Source organism: Castanea sativa, chromosome 3 (assembly GCF_040712315.1).
Source record: "Castanea sativa cultivar Marrone di Chiusa Pesio chromosome 3, ASM4071231v1".
Classification (NCBI taxonomy): Eukaryota; Viridiplantae; Streptophyta; class Magnoliopsida; order Fagales; family Fagaceae; genus Castanea; species Castanea sativa.
This window is the reverse complement of record NC_134015.1, coordinates 35,580,408-35,595,295: the sequence shown is the minus strand read 5'-3', so window position 1 is coordinate 35,595,295 and position 14,888 is coordinate 35,580,408. Positions and strand designations below refer to the sequence as shown.

The following is a 14,888-nucleotide window of genomic DNA, read 5'->3' as shown; positions in this document are numbered from 1 at the left end:
GTTATGCACTTATGCTTAACTTGGGTTTTTATTTATTTTCTTTGTCCATTTTGGATGATAATAGCAGGCATGTGTATTGGAAAGAAAATCCCTAGTCAAATATGCCACCAAAGGTTGTTAATGATTTATCATTTTGATAGAAAGTCTTTAGTACAAATGAACAAGATTTGATACATGACATTGCATTTAAAGACATTTTCATCATTTGCATATACAATTAGTGTTTAACTAGAAGTAACTCAAACATACACATATACAATTTAACATGTCTAGTAGCATCTTCAGTTACAAAATTGTCCAAAACATTTGCTACATGTGCAATTAGTTGTCTAAATATTCAGAAATGTTGTCAAAAAAATGTCAAAGGCAAAGTTGTCTAATTCTTGACTTGGATTCTTGAGGTAAAGGACTTCAACCTCACAGAGTATGATTAAAAGCTCTCACTGGGATTGTGTTTCTAGGTTGATTGAATCAAAATTTCCTTCTTTGTGATAACTGAACGGAATAATTCTTATCATAAATTTAAAGACAAACCCTAAAAATTAAATACTTTAACTAATTTTCATCGGGTTTGATTGATGTCCAAACACAAAAAATAAGTCAAAATGAAATTTTTTATCAACTTTTTGCCAAGCCCTAGCATTGACCATGCTTGACTAAGCTTTAACAAAAAAATTGATTGTTTGAGTAAAGCAAATTCTTCACTATCTTAAAGATTTCGAAATCGTTTACTCATGGGCTGATATTAGATTTAAAATGAGCGTGATATCACAAAATCAATGAAGAAACAATCCAATTTGAGGGTGTAAAATCGTTCCACCCTATAGATCGAAGAAAATTTGTTCAATTCCATCTCTCTCGCGCTAAGTTATTGTGGATAGACCACCACATGTGGTGGTCATGTGGATCAAAGCAGATCTACTTCTTTTCAACCCATATTAATGTCAACTCCATTAACAAACTAAGAGTTGATGTGAGTTTGATCTGTCGTGGGAGTTGGTGTTTAAATCCTCCAATCATAGTCTGTTGGTTCATGCTTGGGAGATGTTGTGGTGGCAACCGACTATCGAATCAAATGTAATCGACACTGATAAAGTTGCAATTCATTGCGATCGAGCCGTATGATGAAAATTTGACTTTTAATAAAGTGACATTGGCAGCCACATCATAAACTCCTCCCAAAACCCCTAATCGAAGTCGATAATTGTAAGAATGGGAAAAACAAAGATGTAACTTTGAATTTTCTTATACATATATTTTTGCGCCTTTTGGATTATTTTCACAACATCAATGTAGTTGGCATGGAGGTAAGCTTGAAATGTCAAAATGCTGATGTCACAACCTCATAATAAAACTAAGCCAATGTCTTTTGCCGACATCATAATCTTTATCATTTCTTTTTTGAGGATTACGCCTAAATATTCATATAATGTAAGGTTCATTCACGTTGACTACCATATTATGGATTGTCTAAAAAACTTAAACAGTTAAAAAAATAAAGATTTTTATCATTTAATTTAACACATTTATGTTTTCTTTATTAGTGAAACTGATATTTATTAATTTGACCAAGGCCATCCATGGTAACATATCATTTATGTATATATTTGAATTTATAATTTTATATGCTATATTAAGAGTATGTTTAGATACCGCTTATTTTCTTGAATTTAAAAATTTATTGTTAAAAATACTGTACATAAAGGTAAAAGTTATTTGAAATAGTACAGTAAACCTATAAAAAGTATCAAAAAGTGCCATGAGGCCATAAATAGTAGTAAAAATAAGTTAAATAATAAAATAATTTTAATTTTTAATGGAACCACACTAATTCTTTTGAAGAAAATGAAAATTCTGATCTCTACTGGGCAATAAGTCAACGATGATACAGTTCAACATCCATCCACAATTCATCCTTGATATATAAAGTGTCGGTCAATAAAACAACTTTTCTAGAAGATTTATATTCTATCGTGCCCTTTAGGCCTTTACTTCAAGGGGTGACATCCTAGCAAGAATACACTCGTATACATACATATAAAAAAATCAAGGAAGAAAAATGAATGAAAAAAGAGAGGAAATATTATCATCACTCTATACGATTAGGTGCTAGTGGCTCCCACCATAAGCCAGCATTCTATTGAGGTGGGTCCTCTCACTCTCATTCTCTCACCTCGTTCGAAGAGAGAGAAAGAGAGTTTGTAATACTTTATAGTACCTTGCACTTGCATCCCCCCTTGATTGCGGTAGCCTAGTAGTAGCCTATTCAGTTTATGTCTATACAATAATCAACTAGGGTACGAATGGTTACTTTCACATATGCTTCCTTCCATGTTCTACTACTACTACTCTTCTTCTTCTTCTTATCTTTTAAAAATTCTCTTTATGAAATTCGAATTTAGTGGATGTCCTATGAGAGAAGTCCAGCGCAAGTTGTCTAAGTTCCTTGGTTAGTGCTGGTGCCCCACAATAGAAAACTCCTGCATAATTTGGACCACATTTTTGGTTATATATTTATTATATATGAATATATAATATACTTTTAATCATCTATAAGGTATTTTTTCAACACGTGTTAGGCAAAAAGAAAGTGGACTAGGGTAGGTGAAACTCACCGACTCGTGTATCTGGGTGATGAAGAGCAATCTTCTTGTAGACTTGTCGCCAATCGGGTTTGGCGAAGTGGGATTTGACTCTTGTGCCAGACACCACATCCAAACCACTCTTGGCATGGTGTAGTGATTGAAGCATTGCTATGAGTGCTGATCTTGCATCTCCTTCTTCATACACACTTGTACAATAGTTATGCAATTCTATCATTTGTTTCTCATCCATTTCAGCCACTTCATTCATTATCCCTTTGAACCACTCGAACGAGCCTTGTTCCCTTGTGACCCAATAGAAATAGGCTTTTCTTGTCCTGAATCCTTTGTTGTTCTTGTTCTTATTGTGACTTGATGAAGAGCTACCTCTCCCACTTTCTAAAGCAGCCTCAGTTGTTGAATCTTGATCTTCCATATCTTTGTTTTTGATGTTATTGATAATGTCTTTTACAATGCTAACCATTGGAGTGGCCCCAATCCCAAGCCCCACTAGTAACACCACCTCGTATTTTTTGTAATCTTGTGCTGGTGCTCCATATGGACCGTCTATCAGTATCTTTGGAAAGCTGCATTTCATTTATTTTATCAACATTAATTAAGAATCCCAAAACCAAAACACACTCTCCCAAAAAAAAATAAAAATAAAAACTACTACTATATGGCCTACATCAATAATGACTGGCAACATTAAAAACAGTATAGAGTTTGGAGACTCCGTAAATGTGAAATAAATTAAAGAAGTATTAATGATAATAGAGCGCATCAATCGGTTAAGAAACGTCCCCTTCTTAATTCAAGTTCTTTGGTTCGGATTCTACACGACAATGACCACTCCATGATTGGCGTTATTAACTATATAGTCAATCAATGTGTGAACACGCATGACACAATTATTTATATTATGTCAAAAGGTCTCCATATTGAACAAGAAATTATTGGTATATCGGTGTCACATAAATGTAGATCACATGGACAAGATTGACTAGTATGACCCACATATATGTGATAAGAAAGTATAAAACACGTTCCCAAATTGAACACGGGTTTATTTTTTTATTTTTTGATGAGGAAAACGGGTTTATTAATAGTCAGTAAAATCTTTTTTAAAATTATCTACAACTTTAATTCTTGAGTGCTCTTCACCCCTCCAATTTGACATATAAGCCAAAAGTCTCGTAGTTCCAAAATTCAATACAAGTTTATTAGTAGTCAGTACTATCTTTTATTCAAAATTATCTAAAATTTTAATTTTTGAGTGCTTAACAATCAAGACTTGAGGCCAAAAGTCTCCTAGTTCAATTTGTAGTTTTCGTATTTCTAACCGACATATCTAGAGTTCTAAAGTGTTTCACTCCAACTATCAAATTGTAAAAAAATAAAAATAAAAATTAAATCATCTTACCTGGGGTTGTTACCTCCTTGCATGAAATCAGCTCTGAGTAATCCGCTCTTCCCAGCAGTTGGAGGTTGACACACCTAACCAATAAAAACAGAAAGCTTTAATGCTAATTTAAGCTTGAAGCAGTGATTGATCATGAACACAACAATTTCTATAGCACTTGTGAAACCACAACCAACCTCAGAGAAAACAGTTTTGAGCTGCCGTGTCCAGTCACCTAGTGTTCTAATGTGCACGCTTATGTAATCATCTCCTGGTGATGACGTAATGGAAAAAGGGTGCCTGTAAAAGAAAAACAATTGGTTTATTTTTTGATAAAAATAAACATATAGTTTTGGTTTATTGTAAGCATACAATTATTATAATTTTGGTCAATCCAATCGGCCACTAACAACAATGTGCATCCAGTTGTATGTCACAACATGTAATATAGTACTACCTACCATTCGAAGGCCGAGACAGCAGCACAGTTGACAAACATATACTGTCCACTCTTGTATCTAAAACCTTGAGGCTTCGACATGTGCAATGTTAACACATTTCCTGGATAAACAGCAACCTTCAAATTGAACGAAACACACATCCAATCAGTGCATTATGGCTCAAAAGGGTGTAATTGAGTTAGAGAGAATAGTTTTAGGATTGAGATAAAAAGGCATGTATAATTTGATTACCTTTAGAATCTTCACAGGCTTGATGCTTGATCTAAAAGCTCTAATTAATCTTTCACATGCGTAAAGGGTTACAGGAACTGCCAAATACATCCATGTCTGCCAACAAAATAAAGTAGCTACAATGTCAAAACACAACTCTAAATAAAAAAAAAGAGGGGACAGATTAAAAGGTCACGGAAAGATCTAAAGAAATGAAGCTAACCGTTTTCTGATACCACTTTTTAGTGAGATAGAGTTTAATGCCGTGGACAATGAGGAGAGTATAGACAATGACAAAAAGGTGGTGGGAATACCAAAAGGCATTGAATCCAGTAAATTTCTTGAGGGGCTTTGGTAGGTTGAGCTTGTTTCGTCTAAACCAAGGGGTAGCTAATGTGAATGCTATGGCCATCAAGATCACCATTATTACACCTGTGACACCTTCAACTCCTTTCACAAACCACCAGTAGCTAGTAGGCTGTACACCAAAGTAAGGTATCATAGGCTCGTACTGTTCCTCAGATGCGTGAAGAAGTCTTGGGAAATCACATGTTAAATGAGAAATCGCGTGTAGTCCAACCCCGACCCCAATTCCAACCGCAATTACCTGAGTTTTACATTCACAAAAGGGTAAAACATTGTAAGTTTTTTTTGAGACGACAAAAAGTATCCTCTCCATTTGAAATGTATCCATAACAGAAAAATGTGTACATCCGAAGAAAAAATGTTAGTCATTAAATAGACGAAATGGAGAGGACCCTGATCTGACAATAACTCATACGAAAAAATATCAATGAAACAAATGACTGTAAACATTTTTGGTAGACCATATTATATATACCTTGTGGAAATTCAGATTGTCATCAAAGGGAACAACGGTCCCTAACTTGGTTTTGTTTCTAAGCCAAGTAATGGTGTTCCGGCAGACAGGTAATAGTATCAGAGCCATGTTGAACTTAAGGGTCTCTGCCCCTCCTTTTGCAACGGAAACACAGTAGCCCATCACTTCGAATGCGGCCTTGTTTCGATACTGCACAAACTTGTAGGCAAAAAGACCCAACATGATCCCAAGCCATAACATCATTACCCAGACCCTTCGCCAGTTATCCATTAGAAAGTACTTAATCTTTTGGTACCATCTTCTCACTGGGTTGTCCTCCTGTGTTGGCTTCAGTTTCTGACTCAACATTTGACTCAGAATTCGGCTATCACTTACTCTGACAGATTGGTTTGGAGCTTGCAATAGCAGTGTTTCAAGATGGTATATCTGTAATTAATTGCCAATTGAGTCAAACTACAGAAAGAGATATGGGAGCTTAGAACAAGTACTTAAAAGTAGACAGTTTTTAATATAATATACCATGATGTATCCATTATTTTCTGGGTCTAGTTCTTCCATAATTAAAGCTGCATATTCCTTGGCTTGTTTCTGAATATTGGAAAGTTTGTTTGTAGAAGCACTAAGGCTGATAATCTGGAAAGAGAAGTAGTCATGATGATGATGATGCTAATTAAGATTAAAATTCTATAGACTTGGAAGAAAGTTAATAATAATGCCGGGTCAAATGTGGTCCAATTTGGCCAAAGTGTTCGGTGGCCTACCTCAGCGACTTCTTCTTCTGCAATTCTTCCATCGGCATCTTTGTCTACCCTGTAATCATTACAAAAATAAAAATAAATGAATGAGCGTGCGAAACTATGAAACTCTCAAAAGCGCGTAAAAGAGATAGATTTTATAATATTTACATGTCAAAGAAAATTTGGAGCCTGGAGTCGAAGCTTTCATCAGAGATTTGATCACAGAACTCTTTGAGCTGTGCCTTGTTGATTGAATCAGCACTTATGTTATATCGCCGAGCGAGTGCTCGGAACATCTCACCTGCGAACTCCTTAGACTCCTTGTTCATTCCTGCAGTTACAATTAATACAAAGTATATTAATTATAATGAATGTAAAAACAACATGTCCTTAATTAAAATTAATTTTGTAATATATGTATGTACCTATGCATTCTCCAAACAAGGAAGAGGGAAGCAGTCCATTTTTAGAAGCGGTGAGATCATCGAACCGTTTCTCGATGGCCGGCCAACCAGCAGCGCCACTTGTCTTGGCGGCGATGAACTTGAGACCCTTCAAAGCATGAGCGGCCGCAGACTTAGTCCGATCAAAACGTGTCGAAGCAGAAGGTCTTCTTGTAAGAGATGTGAAACGTTTGAGCTCCTGAGAAACCTGGCGTATTTGAGAGGAAGTGTTACGGAGCAAGTATGAACCAAAGGAGTTAGATTTGCTCCGTAAAGTTTTCTTTGCCAGCAAAGAAAGCTCAGGGTCTTCCTCAACACCACCACCACCAACACCCCCTGTTGTTTGAACACTGTGAACCGCAACGGAATCGTCACGAATGTCAAGAGTGATCTCAACGTACCCATCATCGTCGTTAACGTTGTTGTTGTTGTTGTTGTTTGTGGTCATTTGGTCACCTGGTAAATTGAATCTAGCACTCTTTTTTGAAGGTTTTCTGCTATTGCTGTTGAATTCTTGAGTACCCAAAGGGCCGCTAAAAGCTCTTCTGTCATTTCCTCCCAAGCTTTCTGTATCAGAATTATTTTCTGAATAAGCTCCTCTTCCATCGTTGCCTCTCATTTCTTTTTTTTTCTTTTTTTCTTTTTTGTACGAATAGTTTCGATAAAAATAAACAAATGAAATGCAATGAATGGAGTTTCTGTTGTTGCTCTTCAGAACAGCTTTGATAAAAATTTGCTACCGTTGATTTGTCAGAAGAAATGGGGTGTTAAAGAAATACATATATAGGAGGTAGTGTAAGAAAAGTCAGACTAAGAGATTGAATTATTGAAATACTCGGAAAAGTAGAGGGAGGAAATGGAAAGAAGAGATATTCTTCTACTAGCTTCGCTTTTTAGGCATCTTTGCGAAGTACTGTGGCTCGCCCGTTTATGTATACAAAGTCGTAAACGCAACAACCAACCAACCAAAGTTGTTCAGATTTGAGAGTGGGACCACAAAAAAATAATAATATATTGTTTTATTTATTTAAAGGCGTTAACAGTCAAACATAAAGTTTTTTCAATCCTGGCGGAGGTCAAATGTCCTCAAAAGACCAATGAACTCGAGTGCAATTATATATTTAAAGACCAATATATATTATATGCCGTAAATTTATAGGGAACTTCGACTCGGCAAATAGGAATAGTGTGGTACTGCTATTGTCCTTATTCACACTGTAAAACTCGAACTTACTCGCAGCCAGGTGTTTGGTGGGCTTCCATATGCACTACTTCTTCTTTGTTCTCGAGTAGAAATAAAATGGACTTCTGTAACTTGGATCCAGACCGCACAATGTAAGTAAACTAATGGATAAGATTAAGAGTTAAAAATACACTTTTAATCACAATTTTTTAACAGAAAATTTTTTAACCTTTAAAATTTTTTTTTTAATTACTTTTTAACTTTTCAAACTTCTACGTTTGTAATTAATTTCACCATACATTATTGCATGAACTTCAAATCCATGTAGGATAATGCTGCTTGTACGGGTAGGGTTTGCTTGGATAGCCCAAAGATGAGAAGGACTAAGGCCTAAAGAGTCCAAAATAATGAATTTGTAAAGAATGAGTTAGAAACTGAACTTCAAAGTGTTTAACTGTAATAACAGTGAACTAGATGATATTTGTAAGGATAAATAAACAGTTTAATGCAAAGAAAGTTTTCCTCGACAAAGTCCAAAGATAATAATTCTTATATATTTCTTTCAGACTTAAGCACTATTACAATTCTTCAGTGTACAGTAATATTTTTTTCTCTAAATTCTCTCATGCCCCTTCGTAATGAGGATTTCCCTCTTTATATTTTCCCTCACCACGTCATCTTAACCCTCTACATGTAGACCAGATTGCTGACTTTGATACTTGTCCCATCGACACCTTCCTGAAGTCTTTATGGGTAGCTGTAAGGCTGAATATTACTATTCAGGTATCACCTCCACATTAATGCGGCCAAAGAGTTAGCTACGGAGCATTTAGGGTCTGTTTGGATACAGCTAAAAACTGAAAACTGAAAATACTGTAGCAAAATAATTTTAAAATGTGTGAATAGTACTGCGGGTCCCATTTTTAATTAAAAAAAAGCTGAAAAGTACATGAACAGTGCACCACTGTGCGGTTACTGTTCACGCACAGTGGTGAATAGTGCATAATGTCTCCTGTTGAAATCTATGCGCAGGAAAGAAAAAAAAAAGGTTTGAAACGTGAAACGCAGACGCCAACCTCCCTATCCAAACCCACCCTTAATGCAGTGGTAGAAGCTTTTTCATAGATATTTCTCAGCTTCCCTTTGTTCTATTCCCTCATGATGTTTGTCTTTACTAGTAGAATCGTCTGAAGTATTGCTTTTGATGGCATATCAACCATTATGACCTCTACCCTACTAAGTCGAGGAGGCATTTCTCCTCGAACTACCTTTCCAAATTCTCATGACCAGAATTCTTCCATAATTCCCTGATTTGTACTTCTTCACTAACACCTACTTGTTCTTGGACTACTAAATGTCCTCGGACAAGGCCCGCGGCCCAATATACGTTCTTGGACCTTTCATCCCTACACTACTTATTTGTTTTCTTCATTCCTTCTTCTATGTCTCCCTTTGTAGTTGTATGTGTTTAAGGTTGGCAAAATTTGGCACAACTTGTAAACAAGACACTACTCGACATGAAATTAGTAGGTTATGAGTTGAGGTTTAATGGGTTTGTACCATATTCAGGTTGACAAAATTGACCTGTTTAATAAACAGGTCGAGTTAGTGTCTAACCTTTGGAACCCATTTGACTTGTTTAATTAAATTATATTTTACTAATATACCCTTCAAATTCTAGATATATAAATTTATTGGTTGTTGTGGTTTTTTTATTTTTTAGCATATTGTAATTAATTATTTGTGATATTGAGATATATTTTAATTTTAAATAAATATTTGTGATGTACTTACTCATTAGTTCTAAATTATATATATATATATTTTTTTGGTTTTTCGCAATTAAGATTAATTTGGTCAATACTAAAATTCACTGGCAGCTCCACATGCAAGTTAGGGTCGTCATAGGACCACCCTGACTTGTAAAAAAAGTATATATACACTTGCCAAAAAAAAAAAAGTATATGTTAAGCTAACTTATTGTGACTATCCTAATAATGATGAATTAGGACAATTTCTATCTTCGGTCACAATATGCATGTAGTGATTCAACAAAACCTTTTTGTAACACTTAAACGACCTTTAAAATAATCCTTATATATGTCTAGGGTTGTGAGAAAAGAAACCCTACACAAATACACTTGGATATGCGTATAATCAGATTTAGAAATGCTGATTTTGTAATTCTCGATAGATACAGCTCTTGTCGAGTTTCTGTCGAGCTTCAACATTAAATCTCGATAGATAGGCTTCTATCAAGACATCTGTCGAGTTTTAATGAATAACACTTCTTCACTTGTTTCTTGAACAGACTTGCATGACTTTAACACTTGACTTAAACAGCATATTTCTTGAAGTCTTAAACCATCCTAGATCTACCAAATTACAAGTAAAGTGCGTTTTGACAAAGGATTAGCCAATTACATCAATAATATCCCTAACACTAATTTTGGCCTAATACTGATATTATTTATTTACCCACTAATAATAGTTTTTCGCATAAGATTTATTGTAAAAATGTTTTAGACATAGCATTACTCGAAATTAATTCAACCTCCCAAACATAATCCTTAATCCCTTTTATTAAAAAAAAAAAACCACTTAAACAACAACAATAAATATTAGCTCAAATAACAACTAGCATAAACCAAACAAAAACAAGACAATAGCAAACAATAAGTGAACAAATTATTCAACAAAAAGCCTATTATAAAACAAAAAGATAAAAACACTAACCATTCAAAGTTGTAGCTCGTTCAAGCTATTAAATAAAAATAATCTCTAATTTCATTTTTCCTTCAAATATGGTACTAAGAAAAATATTGTGGTTGTGAGTTATCCTTGATGGTGACGACAATTACTCTTTTTGGCTTTGCAGTCACAACAATTTTGCTTTCCTTAGAGACTCGACACGCAGGTGTAACAAATATTCAAGTTATCACTCTATTAAATTTCATATAATTTAAATTTCTTAATGACCACCCTAAAGAAAATTCATAGAGCTGCCACTACTTTTTTTTTTTTTTTTGCTTTGATAAAATATGATAAATGGGTCAACACAACTGACTCGTTTAATAAACAAGTTATGTTAGGATTGAGGAATCTTGACCCGTTTATTAAACGGGCTGGGTTAGCGTTGATCCATATAGTTGAATATTCATTAGTCGACACAACACAAACTTGACACGCAAACACAAATTGCCACCCTACTTGTGTTGTGTGTTGTCGGTTGAAATGGCTTAGTGATTTCGGAAAACAATTTTCAAAAAAGAGTTTCCAAAAAACTCAACTTTGAAGCAAAGACACAATTTTTTTTAAGAACAAAAAAACTGTTTTTGACTTTGAGACGTACCAAACAGGCTCATATTTTTGTATAGAAAATAATAAATGAAAAATGAATTATAATGAGTATGCAATTTGACTAAAAAAAAGCCAAATACCACTTAAATCTACAAAATGAATTTTACAAATATGTGAAACATATTATTTGTAGAGTTTTCAAACACACGCCATCAAGGATTTCTAGACATAGAGCATTCATTATTGATGAATTGAAATTAGAAACGGAGTAGATGAAAAAAATTGTTTTCCGAATCATATAGGATTGTTGAGAGGTCTTTTGACGACATGATGTGATACATCTTATTTTATCCACTAATGCGCGTATTCAAAAATTTAGAAATGACATATGCGATGCTTTACTTACCACTATAAATCATTTTGTAAGGCATGCAACATAGATGCCCAATGCTTGTTACATTGAGAGACAAGGTCGAATCATTATCAACAAGATTACTATAAAATTATGATTTATTATTGAGTACATATTTTTTATGCTGTAATATATTCTTAATTAAAATAATTAAATTATCAGTTTGGTAGGTATATGATGAAGTTGTTTATTCTTAGCTCGGCTCTAGATGCTCAAAAGACACATGAATTGTTTTTTAAATTAATGATATTTGCTTGTTGGTGAACAAGTTTTATCTTGCACACTTCACAAATAATGAAATTCTATTCTTAAAATATGAAACTTCACTATTATTAATATCATGTAGTTTGGCAGTAAGATTTCAAAATATTATTAAATATTTATGAATTGTATCAATGGCTTATAAATACTAGAAATCAATAGTCTACCAACTTGTTTATAGAATGGTTACACCTGTATAGTTGTACTAATTTTTCCGGTTTTACTCCAAATGTGGAATAAACATTTTCAATCATTAATATTATCAAATTAGGTTTCGCAAAAAAATTGAAAGATGATTTTTTAACATACTTTGATTTTGTATATTGAAAGAGAAATTATGGAGAAAAGTTTTAGAGAATCAATCACAAATGATTTCAGAATTTAAAAGAGTATAGAGTTCTATTTTAATGGATTACAAATGATTGAATTGAGATGTATTAAGAGACAACAACTTTAACCGACAAAGAGAAATTGCAAACTCTTCCTATCCACCTCCAAGATACAGTAAATTCTGGTGGTTATGAGTTATGACTATAGTCTTGAAAAATTCACACTTCCAATACCCATGGAGGCCATTACATCCAACATCAAGAATGATATTTGTTTGATTTGTTTATGACAATTTCTTTCTGGTGGTTGTCGGTTTAGTTACCAAAATGCGTTTGGGTTATAGGCCCGGTTGTACCAAGAATTACCAAATTTAAACCAAATAGTTAAGTAGTTTTTTTTTTTTGAAAGGGGAATCATCATTCAATCATAATAATATCAAATCCTCAAATCCTGATACAAGGCTTCCAAAGCAGGTGGAGGAGAATCCTCCATCCAATACAAATCATATTCTAAATTTCTAGCATGTTGAGTAAGAACATGTGCTACCTCATTACCTCCCCGCCTAATCATACTAGTTGTAACCCACTGCAAACTAGAAATCAAATGACGAATATCACCTACCACATTGCCTAAGAATGAAGAGTTAGCTACATCTGAAGAAATTGCATGCATAACATTGGTATTATCTCCCTCTAATATTAGTCTAGTGAAACCAACATCCACTGCAAATTCAATGGATCTTCTACACGCAAGGAGTTCAGTTTCTTCACTTGTATCCACCTTCGGCCCAACAACAGACATACCAGCCATAACCGCGCCCTTCTCATTTTTTATTATTGCACCTATACCAGATTTCTCCATCCCTGAAAATATCGCTGCATCAAAGTTTAACTTGTATTCCATAGGTGGAGGTGGCTGCCAAACTTCACCACTTGGTTGCTCCATCGGGCTGACATTCAAATGCACTTGGGCTTGCTTAAATTCCTTCAAAAACTCCTCTGCCCTCTTATTAAGACTGGTCGGGTGCTTCAACACCCCTCCATATAGAACACAATTGCATTGATTCCATAAGCCAACATTGCACCCAAAACAGTTCCAGTTCTTCAGTTGAAAGCCGGTCCACCAAATGCTCTATCAGCTGCATGACATCCCTAAAATCTGAGACACCCTTCTGCAATTTCGGTATGCTCCCTGCCCACACATCTTGCACCGCAACACAGCCCCATAAGACATGGACTACTGACTCCGCCTCCCTAGTACAAATTTGGCACTTGTCTTCATTAACAACTCTTCTTTTTACTAGATTGCTCTTTGTAGGTGAGATGTCACTGCATGCCCTCCACCCAAAAATTTTGATTTTGTTTGGTATACACAGCTTCCACAGAACCGGCCAGATGATTTTCCCAACACAGCCCCCTGAAGTTTTAGCCTGATTCCCATCTTCTCGTAATCTTCTAGCTACCTTATATGCAGACTTAACAGAGAACTTCCCATGTTTGTTGTGCAGCCAAATGATTGAGTCCGAAATAGCCCTTCTGCTAAGGGGAATCTTAGTAATTGCATCAGCATCTTCTCTATGGAACAATGCCATAATCAAGTCACCTCTCCAAACATGCAAATCCGGATCAATTAATTTTGAAACATCCATCTCTCCAACCAACTCATGATTTGGATGAAGAACCTTGTTTGTGGGATAATTGGGGATCCATTTATCCCCTAACACATGTATTGAAGACCCATTACCAACCCTCCAACAGTAACCCGATCTAAGAACAGGAAGTGCAGCCATCAAGCTTCTCCACACATAAGAACATCCAGGAGATTCTTTTGCCTCGAGAAAGGAGGATCTAGGAAAATAACTTGCTTTGAAACATTTGGTTAACAAGGAGTCATTGTCTTGGATCATTCTCCAACCTTGTTTTGCCAACATTGCTAGATTAAAATCTCTCAAATCCCAAAATCTCATATCACCCTCCATCTTTGAAGTTGAAAGCTTATCCCAATTCTTCTAGTAAATTTTCCTTTCACTGCCTACTTGACCCCACCAAAACTTGGCACATAAACTGTTCAGTTCATCACAAAATTTCATAGGAAGTTGGAAGACACTCATGGTATATGTTGGCATGGATTGAGCAACTGCCTTGATGAGAATTTTTTTCCCAGCTCTAGGTAATAGCATTCCTTTCCATCCTTGCAGCTTCTTCCATATTTTATCTTTTAAATAAGAAAAGGTATGGCACTTAGCCCTTCCAATCAAGGTTGGCATCCCTAGGTAAGATTCAAATTTCATCACTTCCTTGACACCCAAAATTTGCAACATCTGCTGTCTCTGATCTCCTGTTATGTTAGTGCTAAAATAAACAAAAAACTTCTCCAGATTTATACTTTGACTTGAAGCCTTTGCATTTGTTTGAAGAATCTCCATAATGGCCTCCCCTTCATTCTGTATAGCTTGACAAAACAACAGAGAATCATCTGCAAACAATAAGTTAGTAACTCTGGCTCAATTATGGTTAAATCAAACAACATGCCACAATGATTAAATCACCACAAGACAACATAATGGTGACTTATGAAAAACCAATTGAACAACTGATCCTATAGTAAAAAATATTGAGAGGATTTAAGCTTTCAACCTCAAGGTAAACAAAATCCATTAGAATGGAATGGAAATTTATATAATAAACTTAACCCTAAATTTATTGTCAGTTCACGTAGTACATACT

At 34.9% G+C, this 14,888-nt stretch overlaps 2 protein-coding genes across 2 annotated transcripts; both read right to left on the bottom strand.

Moving 5' to 3' along the window:
- Positions 1–1,886: 1,886 nt before the first annotated feature.
- Positions 1,887–7,432, bottom strand: LOC142627826 (respiratory burst oxidase homolog protein D-like). The gene is made up of 12 exons (XM_075801722.1): positions 6,659–7,432; positions 6,402–6,564; positions 6,258–6,306; positions 6,016–6,129; positions 5,497–5,922; positions 4,879–5,262; positions 4,677–4,772; positions 4,446–4,561; positions 4,182–4,284; positions 4,006–4,079; positions 2,616–3,169; positions 1,887–2,480 (listed from the first exon to the last, which is right to left on the bottom strand). The coding sequence occupies exons 1-12, from the start codon at positions 7,293–7,295 to the stop codon at positions 2,371–2,373; spliced, it is 2,826 nt and encodes a 941-aa protein (XP_075657837.1). The 5' UTR covers positions 7,296–7,432; the 3' UTR covers positions 1,887–2,370.
- A 5,165-nt stretch (positions 7,433–12,597) lies between these two features.
- LOC142628865 (uncharacterized) lies at positions 12,598–13,107 on the bottom strand. Its single transcript, XM_075802899.1, has one exon. The coding sequence runs from the start codon at positions 13,105–13,107 to the stop codon at positions 12,598–12,600; it is 510 nt and encodes a 169-aa protein (XP_075659014.1).
- Between the last annotated feature and the right edge of the window lie 1,781 nt (positions 13,108–14,888).

Excerpts from the sequence above, each read along its gene's own strand:
- LOC142627826 (XM_075801722.1), bottom strand. The coding sequence starts at position 7,295 with ATGAGAGGCAACGATGGAAGAGGAGCTTATTCAGAAAATAATTCTGAT. Across the intron at positions 4,773-4,878 it reads AAAAGTGGTATCAGAAAACG|ACATGGATGTATTTGGCAGT; the intron begins GTTAGCTTCATT and ends TTTTGTTGGCAG. Across the intron at positions 3,170-4,005 it reads CAAGGAGGTAACAACCCCAG|CTTTCCAAAGATACTGATAG; the intron begins GTAAGATGATTT and ends AATGAAATGCAG.
- LOC142628865 (XM_075802899.1), bottom strand. The coding sequence starts at position 13,107 with ATGGAGCAACCAAGTGGTGAAGTTTGGCAGCCACCTCCACCTATGGAA.